We start from the raw sequence: 21,924 nt of genomic DNA, 5'->3' as shown, positions 1-21,924 counted from the left end.
AATAATAATAATAATAATAATAATAATAATAATAATAATAATAATAATAATTTCTTTCCCACCTCTCCTCAAGGCTCAAGGCAAGGTAGGGTACAACATTTTAAAATACAAAACACATAAAACCAACAGATTAAAATACATTCATATAATACATTATTTTTAAAAAATAATAAAATATACTAATTTAAAAGTCATGATTTAAAATTGACTGGGAAGGCCTGCCAGAAGAAATATGTCTTTAATGAGGTTTTAAAAGCAGGCAGCATTTTGAATGAATGAATGTGTGAACACATGGAAGAATGGATTCCAAACAAGATCAGTTGTGTTTCTAGAAGCCCCCAGGACCACCAGTTTTCCCTTCAGACGTGACAAAAGGCAAGTTCTCTTAAATACTGAGACTAACTGGAGCAACAGTCCTATGGGATAGTCTGTAGATCCTTGGCTGCCCATGCCCTGCTTCTTGGTACAAATGCCTGCACATGGTTCCAAATTCAAACCCCCAAAGTTATGCTTAGTTACAGTTGCCCCAAGACATTTTGCTCTTGGAAGCGAAATATAAAATGATACACCTTCCATGTGAGGAGTGATTGTTGGATCTTACCTGGCAATGGGACTGCATCCTCCACAACACCTAAGGATAGTAACATAATTTAAAGGGCCTCGGTCAAACCATGTAGCATCCTCCAGTATCATCCAGTACATTTTTGGTGCTCCTACAGCATCTGAACCTGAAGCAAAGCAACCTCTCTACACCTAATAGAGGAATAGGAAATATCTGGCCTGTTAGATGTAACTGGACTGCATAGAATTTTTGATCACAGAATCCTAGAATTGGAAGAGACCACAAGCATAATCCATTCCAACCCCCTGCCATGCAGCACAGGGATGGTGAGGGATGATGAGAGCTGCAGTCCAACAACACATATGGAAGCCACATCTTACCCAGATGGTAACTCATTTCATCCCTAAGCAAGAAATTCCTACTAGTTGTGCCTTTGGCCTGTTTTCTGCAACAAGATTCTATAGTTTGTGACAAGTGAAAGCATCCTGCAAGAACTCCACCAGGATTTTCTATATTAATATCATATAAACCAGAAGCAGTTTCAGAATGTCTGGCCAAAAAATGCTGAAGTTTGAAGGATGTGTTTAAGAGCAACACAAAGGTTGTTCTTCCACCTGTAGCTTTACGTTTCTATAAAATGTCTTAATTTTGTACATTTCATACTGCGGCACTTTCCCAAGTGTGAGGTTTTTTCCTTCTTTGACAGGGGACACCTGATTTAAAACAGGAGAATCTTCTTTTATTGTGTGGACAGCTGGTTCCTTTTCCTGTAACAGGTGTAACTTATCAAGAGTCAGTGTGCTCATAAATCAGAGAAATGCATTACATTTTTAAAAATATAAACATGAATCCAACTGGCAATCCAGATTCATATTTAAATGAAGAAGAAACTCCTCATTAACAAATGCTGAATGAAATGCAAATATTTAATAACATCACTTTTGAAGTTTAGTGCATGAACATAGTTTCTTTCATATATGACCTATAACCACATTTTCTCTTCTGGGTCATTTTCTTTACTAGCTCAGTACCCTGAAATATTTCTCATCATGTGCTAGAAAATATGCTTCATCATATTCATTTGTTTGAGCCAAACATAGGACATTGGCAGAACTAATGTATTTACAGTTTCATCCACAAGTAATTGCAGTATCAGGGTAAGAAACTGAATATGCTGGGGGGTTTTTCAAAAAAGTAGAAACCTATCCTAGTTGTCTTCTTTTAACTTTTAGTTTTAAAAAACAACTTTTGGTGAAAATATTCATGCACACTGTTGCTACTAGATTATTCAAACATTGTGTAAAGGTACATAGTGAAGACAGAGTTAAGTACTATTATCCAAAATGAGTGTATTAGGATAGCTATAGCATTTCTCTTTGCTGATTTGGTCAGGTCACATGGCCTGGAAGCCCTTTAAAATATAGAGGGGTGTTGTCTCTTTGTTCTCTAAATTCCACTTTTTTTTTGTTGGCTACTTCCAAGGAGTGCTTTTAAACTGTATGGTATGCAAGATGTGTGAACGATTTGTAGGAACCTGGGAGCTTATGTCTTATTTGAAAGATGATGGGAAATTAAATGTGACATTTTATGGTGAGAAATACTTCTTAAGTAGCTTTGTCAATGTGGAGGGGGGACTTCAATGCTTATGACAAGAGAAAAAGCTTCTAACATTAAAAGGGGAGCCTGTAAATGTCATACTCATTGTGATTTTTCATGTTGCCATGTAGTTATGTGAACAGCCACCAAGGCCAGCCCTGCCATTAGACTGAATGGGGCAACTACCTGGGGCAGCAGAATCAAGCTATCATTAAAGGATAGCAGATTCTTCAGTTAATGTCTTATGGCTGTATATTGACTACAGGAGGCATGGAAGGTTTTTTGAGTTTCTGCCACAGGTTTCTAAAATAACTTTGCTGTTATGTACCTGAATCTGAATTGGAGATGAAAACATTTTGCTACTCTACGTCAGGCAGCAAAATGTCTAACATAAAACAAATGAACCTACTATGTCACCAAATAACAAAATAATGGCTTCTTTTAAGAGAAAGGGCTACCACTGAACATGCTTTACCACTTAACCTGCTTTTCCTGTCCCCACTCTCTATTTTTACCACTTCAGGAGGTTGAATTTTGTCATCCCATTCCTGATAATGAATTCAAAGTCTACATGAATTTTGACTCTGAAACAAAACCTAAACTCAGGCAGATGCCTTAAGCAAGAAGTAAAATCTGGTACTTTCTGAGTTTAATATTCAAAGTGCTTAATCATAAGGATTTTTGACAATCTATATTACTGTCATAATTCTTTTTACCATGCATCCAAATGATGTAGTAAGAGATTACTTGCTACTGTTTGGATGATTTTCAGATTCATGTAGTGGCTAATATATTTTAAAAATCACCATGTTCCAAGAAAACGAACACTGACCTAGGTGCTACTTTGATCTGTTAGCTTCTTCCATGTAGGAAGGTTTATGGTGGTCTAATTGGGAAAGTACTATATGCAAACATGCAGATTTCCATCTCTGGTGGTAGTTCTGAGTTAAGAGATTGTTCCTATGACTTTTAGCCCAATTCTATGTGCATCCTTATCCAGAAGTAATTTACATGTTTCACTAGACTTAATTCCTAGTTAGTGGCTTCTGGATCCTATAGCTAATACATACTATCCTATAGCTATATACAATATCACAGCCCTTGAAATTGGCTGTAGATTGCAGCCAATATACCTTATTATGCCATTCTACATCAAAGGAATATTTTGTCAGAGAACAAACCCTCAGGAATTTAGTAAGGTGATTGTCTTGCAGCCTATGCAGCAGGGCATCTTGTTTCCAGTCTGAATATATTGCATCTAGTACAGACTGCTACTATGAAAACATGGGAAAATGTTTTATAAAATTATTTGTACTGTAGTAGCCTGCCTTGTGATCTTTTCTTACTATGGGAATCTCAGTTTTGAGAATGAGAATTTTGGGGGCTTAAAGTGCCGAGATACTATGTACTGTACAGGTCTTGGACAGAAGTAGAGCTAAGACAGGTATGAGTATTTTGCTACTACAGTTTTTCTGGATGCAGTACTTAACTTCCAAGCACACTAGAATGGATCTAACAGCAGTCTCAGTTCATGAGAACAAAGAGGTTGGCCTTACTAAGAAGACAAATTGTGGTTCCATAAGCAACTCAGAATCACATCCATACTGCAACAGGATCAACGAATTTCCAATTTGTTGCCTAGAAATTCTCCTGTTTGTTTTTTTAATCTGTAGCTAAATGAGGAGAATTCAAGCAGAATTCCTGATTGTTGGTAAAGTTGGATGGGGCTTCTGGGAGTTGAGGTCCACAACACCTGGAGGACTAAAGTTTGGGAATCACTGGTGTAAAGCATCACTGGCAATTTTGTGGAGCTTTAAAGAAGAGGCAGTAGCATGAAATGAAATAAGGAGAAAGGAAGAGAAGGTTAGTGGTGAAGCTGTAGCTCCAGCAGAAAAGGAAAATAGCACAGGGCAAAATGAAGCAAGCCAGAGGAAGAAAAGAAGGATAAGAGATGCATTAGGTGAGTGGCAGGCATAAGATGATGGAAGGTGGAAGGCAGGGAGCAGTGGTGTCGCAACGTGAGACGAGGAAAGGGAGAGTGAGAAGTGCACTTTAGAGCAAGACTCCTTTTCTTTCTTCCTTTTGCTCCTTCAGTTGCTTCCCAGATGTTGTTTTGCTGGGCTCTCCAGAACTGTCAATAATCAAGGTGACAATGATACAGAAAGCAGACTAACCTGGCCACTAACAGAGACATGTGATGAATTCAATTCTAAACCATCTTCTCCTTAGGTCTTCCTGTCTCACTGAACCTGAGTGAAGAAGAGTCATCTTCTCTAATGAACAGCAATGTATTCAGCGCTATGTTGAATGGATTAAACAGCTGTACTTCTCAGTCCTCTAGTGAGTTAAGCTAAAATGCTCTAAAATTTAGTGAATTTATAACATAGTTATACGTTCCAGTTGTTTTCATGTTCTAGTTCCGTGATGGCGAACTGATGACACGTGATGCCATTTTCCCTGGCACGTGGTGAAGGGAGGAGGAGGAAGAGGCACACACCTATTTCTTTTTCTTCCTGACCCTTCCCAGCCTCTAGCTGTCTCTCCTGAGGCAGGTGGAGGCCGGGGACAGTGCAAGGGAGGAGACAGAAGAGGCACACGCCTTTTCCTCTTCTTTCCCTCACTCCGCCAGGCTTTCAGCTGTCCCTGGAGAGGCAGCTGAAGGCCTGGGAGGGCAATTGAAGAAGCCTTACCACAGAAGTCTGCCCCCCCTCGGAGGGCAGAAGTCCTGCCCCAGCACCGGGTAACACCCAGTACCGGAAGACCTTTTAGTTTGGGCACTCGGTCTCTAAAAGTTTCACCATCACTGTTCTAGCTGATCTGTACTTGTTTGCCAATCAGATGACAAAAAACCCCTCTGCCGATAAGAGTATTAAAAGTTATGTGCCTGACAAAATATGGTGGTGATTAATGTTTAATATTAAATATTTTCACAGGTGAAAAACACTGGGCTGTTTTACATTAATCTGCTTTTGCTACTCGTTCCCCAATAACCCTGCAAAGTAGATTTGCTAAGAGACAGTGATAATCCAGGGACACCTGGTAAATTCCATGACCAAGCAGGAATTTGAATTTGGATCTCTCTGTTCCAAGTTAGCACTTTAAACATCACTCTATATTAGTTATTTCAGAAGAGTATGGTAGTTATTATAAAAATCCAGTCTTCCATCACATTTACAAGTTAAGTGTTCACAGATTTGATTATTCATGGATTACTGTATTTGCCCTCACTTCTGCTGCTGGCCTAAATGGGACAGAAAAATATATGTTCTCTGTAGGCCTTTCTATGTCCTCCAGGACAATTCTGTGGTCAATGTCTGGCAGAAGTGGACCATAGAATCGTGCAAGAGGACCCAGAATGCCTGGAGAAGTGTTCTCTCAGGTAATAAAAATAGTATGTTCAGGGTAAAAAATAAAAATAATATGTTCATTGTTTTTGCACTTTTATGGGGATCCCACACCCCTAACTCCAATAAGAGTTGAGGGCCAACTGTAGTATCAAGGCTGAAAAAAATGCAGGTATCAATGTAATGAATTTGCATAATTAGAATGCAAATTAAGAAGGCCAGAATCTCTATTAGGTGCTATGTTGCATAACTTTATATATGTATTATCTATGTAACAGAAGTGCTAAGAAATGTTAGTGAATTGCAAAAAGGCATAATGGAATACTGGCAAAAGGGTCCTGGTGCATATCAGCACTCCCAAGTCAATGTCCAATGCACAAAGGTACTGATGTGCATCAGGACTGTTATTTATCAATCCCAAATCACATCAGTCACTTTGTCAACTCCCATACTTAATAATGAAACAGCAGTTTTAGCTAGCATACCCAATGATGTGGAACACTGAGAGATGTAGTTCATAAACATCTGGAGGACCAAATGATTCCTACCTTTGCTTTAGAGCAGGGTGGGCAACTAGCTAGGGCTGGAGGCAAATGATCCATGGAATCTTCTATAGGTACATCTTCCTTTATGAGAACACAAAAATGCCTTCTTTTCCTTCTGTTCCCCCTCCAAAATAATGATTGGAATGTTGTGTAATTTTGGGTTGTATCTTTTTCTTTTTAAGAGATTTTAGAGGTAGAGGGGATTTGGGTGGGGTTTATGCATTTTCAAACTTTTGGGAGGCTTTGGGTGGTTTCTGCCTGATAATTGCACCAAAAATTTAAATGGGAGGTTTCAGGTTCTTGGGGAAACTGTCAGGGAGCTTTGAGAGCTGCAGGAGTGCAGTCTAGGTGGGGAAACATTGCTCTACAGCGGACATGTACCATCCATATTAAGGCTAATACCTACTACAGATAATGTTTAAAGAAGGAGGGGGAAATGCAAAGCCTTCCAGAAATTGTTGGATTGCAGCTCCCAGCATTCTTTTCCACATAGCTATTGATAAGGAATGTTGGGAATTGCAGTTCAACAATTTGAGGACCATATGACTGTGGTTTAGCCATGTAGTGTATGGCTCCAAATGACATATAATTAGTGTGATGGAAACTTTATCTGTAACAACCTTCACTTACTGAAGAAGGGGCAGGGCTATTCCTAATGTTGAAGTGTCAGTCTTTTTCATTTTCTTTTCTCCATATCCCTGTGTTTCCCAGCTTGCTTTAGATTTGCTAAACCTGCTATATATATATTTCCCTATCACCACCTTTTCTTCCTTTTCCTTTTTGTTGTTGATGTGAGCACCTAGCGATGTGGATATTAATATGCCAGTAAAGGATGTGGACATCACAAGAAGGGATCTGAAGTGTTTGCCCAAGCCTAGACTAACTATCCGTACAAAGGGTGTTTGGATGAAAATCAAAATGGAGAACCCTGTCAAAAAAACAGAGATCTCCTTCAAGCTGGGCCAGGAGTTTGAGGAGATCACAGCAGATAACAGGAAAACCAAGGTAAGTGTTGCAAGTATTCTTCGGGATTTCATCTGTTAAAAGTGATTGCAAAAGCTATCCCAGTGTGAAGCAGACATGAGTAATACATAGCTGACAAGTGACATGTCTCTCTTCACTGCCTGTTTTTGAAACAGCAAGTCATCTAACTGTCTTAATTTTACAGGGACAAACCCAATTAATCTGCTGTTGCCCTGCTTTCCAGCCTCTTCTAAAATGCCCCCCTTTCTCCCCTCCTTCCATTTTCCCCTCAGCTTACTTCAGTTGCTGCATGCTGAGTTCAAAGTGCAAACGTAGTTTATGCTCCATAACTCAGCAGAGAGGAGAGTACTGTATAAAATCTTGTCCTTTCCAGGAGGTTCAGGCAGAAGCAAACTGCTGCAGCTTGTCCTAGTTTATCCATCCTTTCTCATTAATAACTTCTGCCATCTTGATCACATTCCAGTGTTACATGTCCAGCACCCAGGATATTCTGGAAGATGAGGAATGGAGACTACCAGAAGCTCCTGACCTACCCAGAATATTTTGTGGAATCCTCCCCCATTTAAACAAGTATTTCTGATGCAACAACCATTCTCATTTTCACCATTTTCAAAGGGGAACAATCAGAGAATAATATATTCTGACCTACACTGTTTTATGGAAAAGCAAGAGGGGGGAAAAGTAGCAAATGCTGACTGTGATTATCCTTGTGGACAGCAGCACGTTCTTGGTGCATCAGCAGCTTTAAAGCTAAATACAGCACTCCCCCCCCCCCGATGGCGGGCTTGCCATCCACAGATTTGAGCATCTGCGGACAGCAAGTTCCATTGACTTCAATGGCTGCGCATGCAAACAGTTACAGGAGAGTGGCTGCACTCACATACACCACTATTGAAAACTGCAGGACTTGAGGTCCTATGGTCTTTGCCATCCACAGGGTGGGGGGAATCCAGAACAGAACCCCTGCCAATCAGAAGGGCCCATTGTACAGGTCAAGGCCAGTCCAAGATATATTGCTGCCTGAGGCAGGGCAGCAAATGGCTCCAGCAATACAAAGATAATGTACATAGTTCTACTGACCCACTGTATTATTTCAATACCTTTCTCCCCTTCGTGGAAGTAAAAATGCAATCCATCCACTTCACTGCCTCATCAGCAAAATTCCAAAGACCTCCTTGGGATGTGTGTATCAGTGTTTCCTTTAAAAGGATGCTCTCCCCCGACAGACTAAGCACCAACTTTCCCTCTCTCCCACTCTATTTGAGATTTCTCTGGCATGGTGAAGACAGAGAGATCAGTTGTTGTTGCTTTTTTAGCACCCCTGCTGCTCTCCTTGCCATGGCAGAGAAATCTCAAAGAGCCACCACCAACATCCCCCTACTAAGTAGGATTACCATATTTATCTGTGTGTAAATCAGCCCAGATTTGGGGGGTAATTTTTTTGGTATCGATTTTATCGACTTATAGATGAGTATATATGGTAGGTGTTTCCAATGTATGCTTGATTATGTAGGATCTTGGCTTATACTTTTCTAGAGTATTGTGACCATGGAGAAGGATGGATCCCTGCTACATGTGCAGATTTGGCTTGGGAAAAAAACTCTAATAAGGAGACGGCTGGTGTATGGCACCATGGTGGAGGTACGTAAGAAAACTCCAAGTAGTTTCAGAGCATGGGTTTACATGTGGAATGCTCTGGGTGATTCCAGAAAGAAAAGCCTTATACAACTACTCTATCTTTTTTGCCTTTTCTGGTTAAAGCAGAAAATGGAAGGGGGGGGGGGGGGGAAACAAACAGGAGAAGGGATGTTTACAAATAGGATGGCAACTTTTTCTGGAGTCCTTCCAGAAAATTGTGTGAATCAGCCAGGATTATATCTAAGATACATTGTTTGGCCATATGTAATATTTAATGTGCATTTCTCTGAAGTAAGTATGTAAGAAAAAAGAAAATCTGGAAGGAACGTATTTAATAAAGTTAAGTTTTTTGCTTAAAATATTTTCCAGGGTAGGAAAGATTTAATACTATGACTATATGGAAGTATGGATATATTTTTATGGTCTCTGATTTCAATTAATGAAAACAGATACATATAACAAAAATGGAGGATCTTTTGGTATTCCCAGTGGTGTCACTAGGGCTGGCGTCACCCAGTGCAGTAACTCATGGTGTCACCCACCCACCCCCCATTGACCTTCTCACATACCATACCATATAGAATCCTTACTAACGTTTATTGTACAGTACTAATGTTACTCAGAAATTGTAATTCCTGTGTATCATTGAATGTAATAGCAGTAGTTGTGATATAAACAAACAACAAAATTGAAAACATACCTTTAAATTACTGTATCGTAAGCACAACCTAAATATATTTCCATTTGCATAGTTTCATGAGATTAAAGTGAAAATTAGGTAAGATGGGATTTTAAAAAGAAAATTTAAAGAGTAAATTAAAAAGACAAACAAACCCTGGGCCTCTTCTTTATTCTCCTGCTGAGTCTCACCCCATGCATGCCTTCTCTTCTCCTGAGCTCTAGGGTTTTAAAAGAATACAGGGGGATGTCACAATCAATTTGTACCAAAAGGCAGACGTTTGAGGAGTAGTAGTGTCACCTGGTATGGTCTGAAACCCCCCTCCTGCCCCCTAATGACACCCTAGCTATTCCCACTGAATTCTGGAGGAACAAAGTGGTGGTCCATGGTCCACAAGCCATTGCTGCCAATTTGTAGTAAGTTTCCAGGAAACAAAGAGTCAATAGACACAAATATGGAGCATGTCCCTTGCACATTATGAACATCAAGCCTTTATACTGTCATGGGGAGGCTCTGTTTAACTTATTAGGCCCTGTTAATCAAAGTTCATTTGGCTAAGTGCAGAGGAGGGTCTACTCTGTTTGTGCACCTCTTACATGAAATATTCTCACAACTAAGATTGGTAATGCTTCTAGTGTGGAGTGTGCCAGCCAACAATGAAGATATAACTTCCTTACCATAACTTGTTTATACTATGATATAGATTTGTTTTATTTTAAATCATTTTATAATTGTAAACTGCTTGGGGTTTTTGAACAATGAAGCCGTTCAAAATTCCTAAAGAAAAAAACTACTATTAAAGTCTGATAGAATGCTCAAAAATGTTAACAGATATAGTACAGATAACCTACTAGACTTTCTTTCTTTCTTTCTTTCTTTTTCTTTGTCTATTTTAGGAATTAATTATAGGAAGTGCCATTTCTAAAAGACAGTATAAGCGGGCTTGACAAAGGCACCTGAAATCATAATGCTGTTTGATCTTACCAGATACTGAAGACCACCTTTGCCATACTGTCAAAGGACTCTTAACATTTTAATCTTTTAGCACAAGACTCTTCAAACAGCCATCCAGATGTTGAACATTTAATAAAAATCTTAAACTCCTTCATGTTTCTTCTTTTGTGTCAATGGCTAGATACATGCAATTTTGGTCCAAAATTCACTGCAGAAGTAATCCAGTTTGAGACCACTTTAACTACCTTGGCACAATACTATGGAATCCTGGGAATTGTAGTTTGTGGTACCAGAGCTCTCTGACAGAGAAAGCTAAATGTCTCACAAAACTACAGTTCCTAGAATTCCTTAGCATTGAGCCAGGGCCGTTAAGACAGTCTCAAACTGGATTATTTTTACAATGTGTTTTGGACCATAGACATATTTGGAAGATAGTAACAAAATGAAAAATATTATAAAATCTTGAAACAGGGAATGCAATTCAGGTAAGACCAGCTAGTAATCTGATATAAGGCTAATTGAACTCACACAAGTGTATTCAAATTCTTTTATTGTATAAAGCAGACAGGAAATGTATAATCCTCCTGATGTTGTCAGACTACAGTTCTAATCAAGTCTGGCACCACAATCTATGGGGAGGGATCATAACTGCGCAGGAGCCACTTTAACTTTGGTTTGCATTGAGGGGTTCTTAGTGTGCTCATCACATCAATTAAAAATGTTCCTATAGATTTGTTACTGCACTTCAGTGTGGTGACAACATATACACTAACAGTAGCATAATAGTTTCTATAAATCTTGCAGCCCAGTTGTAATAAGTCATTTGATTACTATAGTTAGAAGTGTTGCAAAAGATGGGAAAATATTTAGATACTCCTAATAGGATAGGGGCTATGGGGCCCTCCAGAAGATGTTGGGCTGTGACACAACTTACTGCCCAAAGGTAAGACATATAAACACTTCTGCCATTTTGTCCTCTAAAGCATGGAAGAGGGTTCCCACTGTATGGTAGCCATGTCCCTATTTGTGATTCTCATTATTATCTCTCACTATTGGCTGAGGCTGATAGGTGCTATGATCTAATAATGTCCCTAGAGAAGGAATGCCCAGGATTGGCTTGAAAACATTTCACAATGACAATACTTCGGTAAGTCTTTATTCATTTCCACAAAAAAGCACCATCTCAAACCTTTAATACTTAACTAATAACCGATAGGTAAATTTAACCTGAAATGGAGGGGAATAACTTCACATTCGTGAGTAGACTCTGGTACAGATAACATCATTCATGGTACATTCCTAGCAGAGGAGAAAAAAGATTGTAGTATTAACTATGCAGCCATTTCACAATAATGAGTGGTGATCTCTTTTGTTCCCGTGAAGTATGAGATTTTGCTTGTGGTGGTCTTGCCACTCACAATGAGGAGTGGATATTCAGCCAGTCTGCTTTATGTTTGGTTGTATAATCAGACTGTGGCAATCCTAGCCAAATCAGAATGTTTTAAAGGGAAAATTACATAAATTCAGAGGTTAGAATAATGAACTGCTGGAGACAGTTAAAACATGCCTCTCTGTGCCAAGAAAATGATACGGTTGTACTCATTTTCTACAGCTGGGTTTTCCACAGGTGTCAGGCAGTCACCATGTCAATAGAATGTTGGAATAGATAAGCTTTCAGACTAATCCATCATAGCTTTTTCTAATACTGGTTGAGTTTCCCTTATCCAGAATGCTTGGTACCAGAAGTATTTTTTTCTTTTTTTTTCTTTTTTTATTAAAAATTTTATATACATAAAAAGCTTAAAACAACTCTTCATTACACCGTATTAAGGGTATGAATCTTTTCTCGGTGTCAGACAATACATTGAAATATAAAGTACTTCCCTAGTTACTCTGAAATCAACTCTCAACGTCGTACATAGACTTCTCCCGCTTCTCTTTTTTCCCCTTTCTGATTGTTTTCTTATATTCTCGAAGTATAATTCTAATCAATAAGTATATTAAACAGTAATATTACATTAGTTGCATCTTCTTGTACCCTTTATTGTCTATTCATGTAATATACCAGTATCAGGTCCCACTCTTCTTCTATTACTGTAATATCTTTGTGAGATAAATGATCCTTTAGTATGTCCATCTCCATCATTTCCAAAACTTTCCCCCACTAAATTTCCGAATCAGGTATCTCGTTATTTTTCCAAAATTGAGCAAGTGTAATTCTGGCAGCTGTTATTAAATAAAGTAAAATTCTTCCATATTTAATCTTAATTTGTGTAGGAACCTTATCTAGCATATTTAACAAATAAGTTTCCAGTCTCATTTAAAAATTAACCTGCAGCAAATGTTTCATTTCTCTGTGTATAGTTTTCCAATTGAATTTTAATTTTGGACATTTCCATCAAATGTGAATCCAAGTTTCGGGTGCATTGTCGCATTTCCAACATGTTCCAGGTCCTGTTTTATAAATTTTAGCTATTTTGTTAGGGGTCAGATACCAACTATGTTCCATTTTCCAGAAATTTTCACGAAGATTTTGGGATTTTATAAATTCCTCTGTTTTTTCTTGAGCTAGTTTCCAACTATCCATGTCTATGGTATGCCCTAGGTCTGATGCCCATTTTATCATTGTATCTGTAACGGGTTCTTTCTCTTGTTCCAAATTTCTAAGAAATTTTAATAAATACGAAATGAAACCTATAGAGGCATTAAAGCAACTGGACCCAAAGATGCATTGGTATCTATACCTTCAGATTAAAGAAAGATTTAAATTAGATGAAAAAATTCAAGATTTTGAAGTGGAAATCTTGGAACTCTCAAAAATCTTACTGGACACAGCTAATAAAAAGACAGCAAAATTACCAGAAGTATTTTTTATTTTCTTTTTTAAAAAATCAGAATATCTGTATTTGCATATATGTACATAATGAGATATCTTTGAGATGGGGCCAAGTCTAAACACAACATTCATTTATGTTTCATATGGATCTTATACACATAGCCTGAAAGTAATTTTACATAATATTTTAAAAATAATTTTGTGAATGAAACTGTTGCATTGAGCCATCAGAAAGCAAATGTATCACTATCTCAACCGTCCCTAAAAAAGGTTTTGGTTTTTGCAAAGTTTCAGATTTTGGAACTTTGGATGAGTAAACTCAACCTTTTCCCAGAAAGTTGGACCTCTTGGCAAATAACACTCTGTGGCTGTTATCCTATTAGTGACATATGCAGGTGTAAGCCTACCATATGCCTGTCTGTACATGTATTTGTCATTGCTCAGGCTGGTATTTTCTTCCACCCTCCACAACCACTAAACCTCCACCCCTGATCCCAGACTCACTGTTGTACTGCAACAGTCCTCCCCATTCTATTGCTGGTGGAGAGCGCATACCCTCCAGCATTTCACAGGTAAGAATGGGCCATGTGTGGCCAAAGCAACATACTAGGAAAGGCAAGATTTTGACCTCTCCTCTGCAGTAACTAGGTGCAAACTACTTTTGCACTGGAATTCAGTTTGCAGTGAATGAAATAACTTGAGGACCAAGAGAGAAAGTACTAGGAGGTAGAGAGTAACTGATATTTTTAAAGCAGCTGAATAATCAGGACAGTTGAATGTACGAAAATGCAGAGGATTGAAAGAGTCCAGTGAATTTCGGCAGAAGATACCCTTGGTCTGCATTGAACAAAGCCAGATGTTTCTCCAGTCCTACTGCTCCCCACCAGTAACAGAATGGCCAGGAAAGGAGGCTATTGTGGCACAATAGTGAGACCTGAGGATAGTGACAGGAGAGCTGTAGCAGAATCAGGCATAGCTATGCTCAGCCATGCAGGATTTGGGCCACTGTCATTTTGGTAGAGAACTGTTTGTCAATAGTGTTCCACTTCTGAAGTTGCAGTCTAAAAAGGAATAACAGTATATTCTCAAGCCTTTTTTCTTCTGTCTTCATTAGGAAATGGTAGGCTGAAAAAGGTTAAGAAATTCCTCTTTCCCCAGCATCCAGCTTCCTCTTTAAATTGTAGCTTCTGTAAGAGTGTTTGCCTTTTAAATAATCTGTTGCTAAAAGGAAGCTGGAAACCACAGCTGAACTTTGGACAACGATTGTGGCTTCAAAGGTGACTTGATTGTGTGTGTGTGTGTGTGTGTGTGTTCTAAATGTTCTTAGTGGGATTTAAATCAGTAGTGAGCAATACCAGTACCCTCACTTGCTTTTTTCTTCACGCCAAGCTGCCACCATTGCCACTGTCCTGCTTAATGTTGGCATTCTGGCAGCAATTCCAAAGGGAAAAACCATTTTTCTCACTACTCTGCCCCTGAAACTCAGCAGTGTAGTGGCAGTGGCAATGCTGGGTGTTTAAAATAAATAAATAAAGATAAAGATGTGACCTTTTCAATTGTATCCTGAGAGCCTGGAAAGTCACTTCAGCAAGCAATCAACTATGGATGCCAGCAGTGAAAGCCTTCTACTTCACATAAGATAACTATTTGGCTAAATGAATGAATTCTCCATATTGAGTGCCTGACATATATATATATACACAGAACTGAGTATCTTAAAACATTGGTTATAACTTTCCAGAATGAAATGAAGGAAAGAAACTCACCAACACCATATTTCCATCTACTAATGTTCTTTTCATAATAGTATGTTTGTCATCCCATTTCTGCACTTGAATCAGTGTACCACTGTCCATCGTTATTATGCTCTAAAAAAATCGCAGAAGGAAAAGGTTACGAAAAGGAATGGAGCCAGGAAATGCTAATACAGTATCAAGCCTGAAATCTCCCTGGAAGCCAAGGTGATCAAATTGAAGCTGTCGTACCTTGGCCACAGCATGAGAAGACATGATTCATTAGAAAACACAATAATGCTAGGAAAGGTAGATGGTAGTAGAAAGAGAGGAAGAACACATGCCAGATGGATAGATCCAACCAGGGAGGTCACAGCCCTTAATTTGCAGGACCTAAACAGAGCAATGTTGGACCTTCAGGGTCGACTCAAGGGCAGTTAACAACAACAAGGGTATAACTCCCGGTGACCTTACTGCCTGGGGAATTCTGAGAGTTGGAACCTCCACAGTAACTGGTCCAAGTTCTGAAAGAATACTCTCTCTCAGCCTTCTTGTTACTAAATGAACTATCAGTGTCACTTACTTCCTCTTCCTTGCCCAAATATTTCTCTAAGTGAAGTTCTGATTATTAGCAGATTCTGCTGTCAAGATATTCCACTTTCTAACTCATGAGAACAATTCCAAGAGTAAACAGTAATAGTTACCTTGGCGTGCCTGTTATCCATTGTTGTTTCCTCAAATTCTTGGCCCAGTCTGAAGGAGATCTCACTCACTTTAAAGACGGTCTCTGTTCTGATGGTGGTAACATCTTTGTCCATGGTAATGATCACCTTAGGCTTGGCTAAGCTTCCCAGCTTCCTTTGGGAAAAGCTAACTCCTAAAGATAAGGGAGAAAATGAGCCTGTGTGTGTGTGTTAAAATTTTGGATCGGGACTTGAAGGTCCAGGTTCTAATGCTCATTGAGCAATGTGGTTCACAGCAAAGTAATAAGTTGCAGATCCTTTGTTAAAAAAAACACCCAATTAACTATATTTAAAAGGTACATGCAAAAATCTAGATATTATAGTGCTGTTCTTTCCATGCCCATTCAGAAATGGTTCAATGTGCATTTCAATGGGACTTGTGTCCTGGTAAGACTATATGGTATAACAGCCCTGAAGAACAGTATCATAGATATCTACACAAAGGTATGTCTTGTGCATGTTATTAATAGTCTGCAGGCCTTTTCTGAGAATATTAGATGTCACACAATATAAGGAAGGGAAAAAACTCAAAAATAGAAAAGATACCATTAAGAATATGCCAGTGTGGCATAGTGGTTTAGGTGCTGGACTAGGACTCTGCTGATCAGGGTTCAAATCCTCATTTGGTCATGTAAACCTACAAGGTGACCTCAGGCAAGTTATTCTCTAAGCCTAAGAGAGAAGCAAAGGCAAAGCACACTGAATAAATTTTGCCAACAAAACCCTGTAAAAAGGTTCACCTTAGAGTCACCATAAATCAGAAATGATTTGAAGGGAACAAGAAGAAGAAGAAGAAGAGTACATCTTATATTATTAAAAATTTAAACTTCAATTTAACTTTAAATTTTAAATATATTATTAAAATTTTAAACAAGATTAATATAGCATTAAAACTATACCTCTTAAAATCAAGCAATATGTGCTTATAATTCTTTGTAACTCAGTACTGCAAACTTTGCAATTAATTCATTTACAGAAAATTACTCACGACCAGAAGGGCATATACATTAACATTCCAGAATCTTCTATTAATTATATCAATTGTTTAACAACCTGCTCTGACTGCTTCTGCCCTATTTTAATAACTACAGTATTTTAAAAATTGTTTAATAATTTAATTGTATTTTATTGTGGATGGGAGAGTTTGGGATATAACAATGATAAACTGTTATTATAGTTTACCAGTGCTTTTATTGTTAGCCACTTTGATCTGTCTGGAGAAGTGGGATAAAAATACCAGTACATATCATCACCATCATCATCATCATCACCACCACCACCACCACCACCACATACTCTTTCTCAAAGGTCCTCCTGGAAGGAGAGTAATTAAAGGACAGATAGACCTGGTTCTTTCATTCTACAAAAATTATAGAGGAGTCTCACATGTTCTACAGTAACTTACCTTTCACTATTACATACAAAATGCTAATAAATCAGTCACAGGGAACCTGTGGTCCATTAGCAACACATGGCACAAACATAGGAACAAGTAGCTTCAGGTATCCACCAGATAATGAGATAAATAGGGTTGTTTTTTCCTTGCTGTGGATTAGGTATATATATTGTGCATTGGGTGTATACAGTATTGGCTAAGATCCTGTACAGTAGTTGTGTACTGTAAATTATGCTGCAATAGAGCTCTGTTGAAGTTGTATTGGATTGCATTATGGTGCAACTGGAAGCAATACCATGGGTTATTTATTGTATAACTGTTGCATGATTTGTGAAACTCTTGCACTACCTCATGGAAAGTGCAGCTGCTTGCATAACACTTTTTACACGAACACAAGACATCAACTGGTGTATATCTGTGTATAAGAATGTGAATTATGTGATGTGTAAGAGAGACATGGTTTGGGAGGGTGAGACAGTGAGGTGTCCTAGAAGGTTTTCCTAGTGGCAATACAATCCTCAGGCCACAAGTGTTCTGTTTTTCTGTTAAATCTTCCTAAAATACTATGTATAAGATTGAGCATGGTATAGTGGTTTGAGCATTGGACTAGGACACTGGAGACCAGGGTCTTAATTCCCACTCAGCCATGGAAACCCACTGGATGACTTTGGGCAAGTCACACTCTCTCTGCTTCAGAGGGAGGCAAAGGCAAACCCCCTCTGAAAATATGTGTCAACAAAAACCTGTGTTATGGTCTTAGGGTTGCCATAAGTTTTAAAATGACTTGGAGACACACAAAAACAACACCAAGAATATTGCAGACCTGTACAATCATATAAACTGAAGTGTGTGTTCTGTTTTTAGTTGGATTCTTCTACAGCCAAGAGGCTTCAGTGACATGCAAAGTGCTGGTCTATGAACCAGAGCTGATCCTAGAGCCACTGACTGCTGATCTCTGGTAAGTTTCCAAGGGGAAAAAAACAACACAATTGTACCCCACGGACACAAATTTAGTGACAGTCCCTGATACACAGGGGGTAAAATGCTGGTCCTCCATATCAGCATGAGAAACACTGATGTAGGTAGTCTAGGTTCAGGTTTGCAGGGATCTTTGCTGGATTTAGAATAATGATGAACTCAGGCACCTTCCAAATACAGCTTAAAATACCTCAGGAAGTGTCAGGAGGAAGGTCTTCTTGAGTTGTGTAGGTTCTCATTCCAAATTAAACTTTGTTTCCTGTAACAAAGAAATCTTAAAACCAAGAAAGGATACTGATTAAATATCTTTGTGGGTATCTTGGCTCAGTTAAAATGGAGACTTCAGTCGAGAAATCAGAAGAAAATTAGGGATGTGTCCACAATGCAGAATTAAAGTAGTTTGATACCACTTAACCTGCCATGACTATATCCTACAGAATCCTGGGATTAGTAGCTTGGAGAGGCATCAGAGCTCACCAAACTTCAAATCCCAGAATTCTGTAGGATAGTCATAGCAGTTTAAGTGGTATCAAACTGCTTTAATTCTTCAGTGTGGATACACCCTCAGACCTCAAAGAGAACCTATGAAGGAACAAGAAAAGATCATGAAGGATAAAGATATATGATTAAATACTAAAGTTAGGACTATCCATACCATCATATATCCCCATTTGTATATATAGTTGTGAAACCTTGATAGTGAAGAAAGCTGGTAAGCAGAAAATCAACTCAGTTGAAACATGCTGTGGATACTGTGGACAACTAAAAAGACAAATACATGGGTCCTAGAGCAAATTAGGCCTAGACTCTCCCAGAAGCCAAGGCCTGTTACAGACTGCCAAAATAAAGCTGCTTCAGGTCTCTTTGGAGGTATGCTATTTAAATGATGCATGGGTCCTAAGAGTCCGGAGGTTGCGCCAAAGCCACACTCCATTCCTAAGCACCGGAGTGCAGCTTTGGTGCAGCTTCCGGATTCTTAGGATGCATGCATCATTTAAACAGCATACCTCCAAAGAGACCCGAAGCAGCTTTATTTTGGCAGTTTGTAACAGGCCTAAGATAACTAACCTGAGACTGTCATACTTTGGCCATACATTCAGAAGACACGACTCACTAGAAGAAACAATAATACTCCAGAAGGTAGAAGGCATTAGGTAAAGGCATTAGGGAAAGGGGAAGACCATATTCCAGATGAATAGATTCAATCAAGGACGCCATGGCCCGGAGTCTGTAAGACCTGAGCCGGGATGTTGATGATGGAGGTCTCTCATTCATAGGGCCACCACAATTCGGTCGACTTGATGGCAGTTAAAAACAATAAACTTTTATGAGTTGTTACGGGCAACATGTCCATCATGTTCTTTATTCTGCTATGAAATAGGCTTGCTTACCTAGTTCTTTCATATATTCATCAAAGTTTTCACTAGAGATGAGTTTCCAGGTTCCCAAGAACTGCTCGGACATTATGGAAAGGTGATAGAGAGACACCCTCGTGAGTAGAACTGCATGAAACAAGAACAACAACATGAAAATAACATTTATGAAGAACCCCAAAACTCAGGGAATTCATGCAAAACCAGTTCAAAATTTTCTTAGATTAATGACAGATGGCAATATTGTTTTTCCTCCAGGCTCCACATTTTCATGAGTTTATTACTAATGTGGTCTTTATATCCATAGGCTTCCAGAAAGCAATTCAAGGTGCAAATATTATCCTACACACCTTGAGACCAACATGCCTACTTCCACAGCAACCTGCCCATTGACTAAGACCTGATTTCCCAGATTAGTATCTCAGTCACCCCCATTGACTACCCTGTCCTGTCTGTTTTAATAATTTTAATGGTATTGTTTTATTGTAATTGTTTACAATTATGATTTATCAGTTATGATGGGTGGGTGAGTTTCTGGGACAATGTATTTTATTGCATTTTAATGTTTTAATGTTATTAGCTGCCTCGATCTTAATAGAGTGGCGGGGTATAAATAAATTTTATTATTATTTATTATGATGATTTGATGGGCCTTAACTATATGCCAGTAAAGCAGGAGGTGACTCAAAACAGTTTTTTCAGTAATGGCACCTTAGTGGGAATGTTCTGCTTGGGGTATCTTTCTAGTGATGTTACTTTTTACTGGGCATCTGGTGAAGGTATTCATTTTCTCCCCAATTTTTTAAGGAAAGAAAACATTTGATGCAGGTTTTTTTTCCATTCTTGTTTTAATGCTACTTGCAATTCCTATACACACACTGAAAGCAGAGTTCACTTTGTCAATGTCATTTATCATTTTGTTGTCAACAACAGGAGACCATATCATGTAGTGCTGCGGTTCTCCGTCTGTGATCTTCCAATTGTTTTAGATTTCAGTCCCATAATTCCTAGCTAGCATGGGCATTTTCAAGGGATTCTGAGAGTTGGTGTCCAAAAAATCTGGAGGAACAAAGATTGAGAACCACAGGTGTAGTGAATCCAGACACATCAAAAATCCACTAAACAGCGAGATCTTTATTGGGCAAACCAAAATGCACAATATGCATAGTATAAGCTTTCAAAGGCTGGCACCTTTTCCTTCTGGCCATGTGGCTTTGGTAGATTTTTTACTTTAAATCAAGTTTCTGCACAGGATCCGTCCTGTGTGATAAACTCCTGACAAAGTTTGGTTAAAGTAAGTTAAATTAAGATGAATGAACCAGAGACTTAGAAACACACTTTGTCAAACTGAATCTGAAGTCAAGATAAAACTGCTAAAAATATGCTTTTCTTATGTTATAGATTACAGAAGGAAGTGATATATAATAAGTTTTGAGGTAACAGAAACTTCAGTGTAAACAAAGGGAATTTAATAATATTGAAGATTTGGTATATTGGAAAGAATTCATTAAATTATTTTATTATACCTGTTTTATTGTTTGTTTATGAAAAAATAAACATGCCCAACATGTTTTCATCCTGGGGAAAGCTGAATTTGTTGCTATCTGCAATGCAGCTTTTATGCAATGCATCTGTGATCCATGGGGATCTATTATTGTATATAACAGTTACAGCCCTAGGTCAAAGACATATAACTTTTTTAAAAATACAGATAAACAGAAACTGAAAGGGAACAAATTGATGTCCTTAATTTCTCCATTGGGTACTAAAAAACGCTGACATTCCTCCAAGATTACTCTAAAAATATCACAACTTACTTGTACAGATGTATTACTCTTGAAGCCTCAGCAGTGAAGTGTTTCCTGCCAAAAAGGTCACAAAGAACATGTACTTCCAGGATCAGGTGGAATTGGAAAAAATGCAAAATAAAAAAGCTTTAGTCTAAATCCAGTTATTATCCCACATACAGCAGACCTGTAGAATCACTGAAAATTTAGAATCAACTATTATGTAAATAATTCCATTGAGAGTCAAGGGTTCTCTCACCAACAGTTGGACTTAAACTATTATCTTAAACTATTGTAAACTATTGACTATTAGATTAATGATGCAGAATATTAGCAGACTGTTTTTAAGTAAAAGCAAAAGGCTAAACTGAGTCTGAATGTCATGAACCTCAACCAGATTAATAACATTAAAATCGCTTGGTTTCTAACAGAGAGAAATATCAAGATTGAAAACCCAGCAGAGAAGCCAAAATTAGCAAAATCATTCTGAAACTCTGGAAAGGCTTTTTTTAAAATATGCTTTGCAAAAATACAGTCCGTCACTCAGATGTCTTTATGCATTCGCTGAAGGAAACTGTAGTACTGCAAACATGCTCCCAACAAGGGCAACTTTGCAGCACAACTCAATGCAATTTTACTTGGGAGTAACTCCAAATGTGGTGCTTTGGTCCCAGGTGCGTGTGACAAGGATTGTATGCAGTGTGGGTGTCTGTGTTATTTTAAAGAAAACATTCTCCTTGTTCCAGGCACAGGAATGAAGCTCTTGATGAAATGCA

The 21,924-nt window shown here is 38.4% G+C and overlaps 2 protein-coding genes across 2 annotated transcripts; one reads left to right on the top strand and one right to left on the bottom strand.

Moving 5' to 3' along the window:
• Window positions 1–4,447: 4,447 nt before the first annotated feature.
• Window positions 4,448–10,413, top strand: LOC121927558 (myelin P2 protein-like). Its single transcript, XM_042461251.1, has 4 exons — window positions 4,448–4,498; window positions 6,844–7,052; window positions 8,568–8,672; window positions 10,245–10,413. The coding sequence occupies exons 1-4, from the start codon at window positions 4,459–4,461 to the stop codon at window positions 10,293–10,295; spliced, it is 405 nt and encodes a 134-aa protein (XP_042317185.1). The 5' UTR covers window positions 4,448–4,458; the 3' UTR covers window positions 10,296–10,413.
• On the bottom strand, window positions 9,289–21,355 carry LOC121927559 (myelin P2 protein-like). Its single transcript, XM_042461252.1, has 6 exons — window positions 21,179–21,355; window positions 19,380–19,490; window positions 15,576–15,748; window positions 14,905–15,006; window positions 11,530–11,601; window positions 9,289–9,568 (listed from the first exon to the last, which is right to left on the bottom strand). Exons 2-5 carry the CDS (start codon window positions 19,450–19,452, stop codon window positions 11,551–11,553), a joined length of 399 nt encoding a protein of 132 aa, XP_042317186.1. The 5' UTR covers window positions 19,453–19,490; window positions 21,179–21,355; the 3' UTR covers window positions 9,289–9,568; window positions 11,530–11,550.
• Window positions 21,356–21,924: the final 569 nt, after the last annotated feature.

This window comes from Sceloporus undulatus, chromosome 4 (assembly GCF_019175285.1).
Source record: "Sceloporus undulatus isolate JIND9_A2432 ecotype Alabama chromosome 4, SceUnd_v1.1, whole genome shotgun sequence".
Classification (NCBI taxonomy): Eukaryota; Metazoa; Chordata; class Lepidosauria; order Squamata; family Phrynosomatidae; genus Sceloporus; species Sceloporus undulatus.
This window is presented reverse-complemented; position numbering and strand designations above follow the sequence as displayed.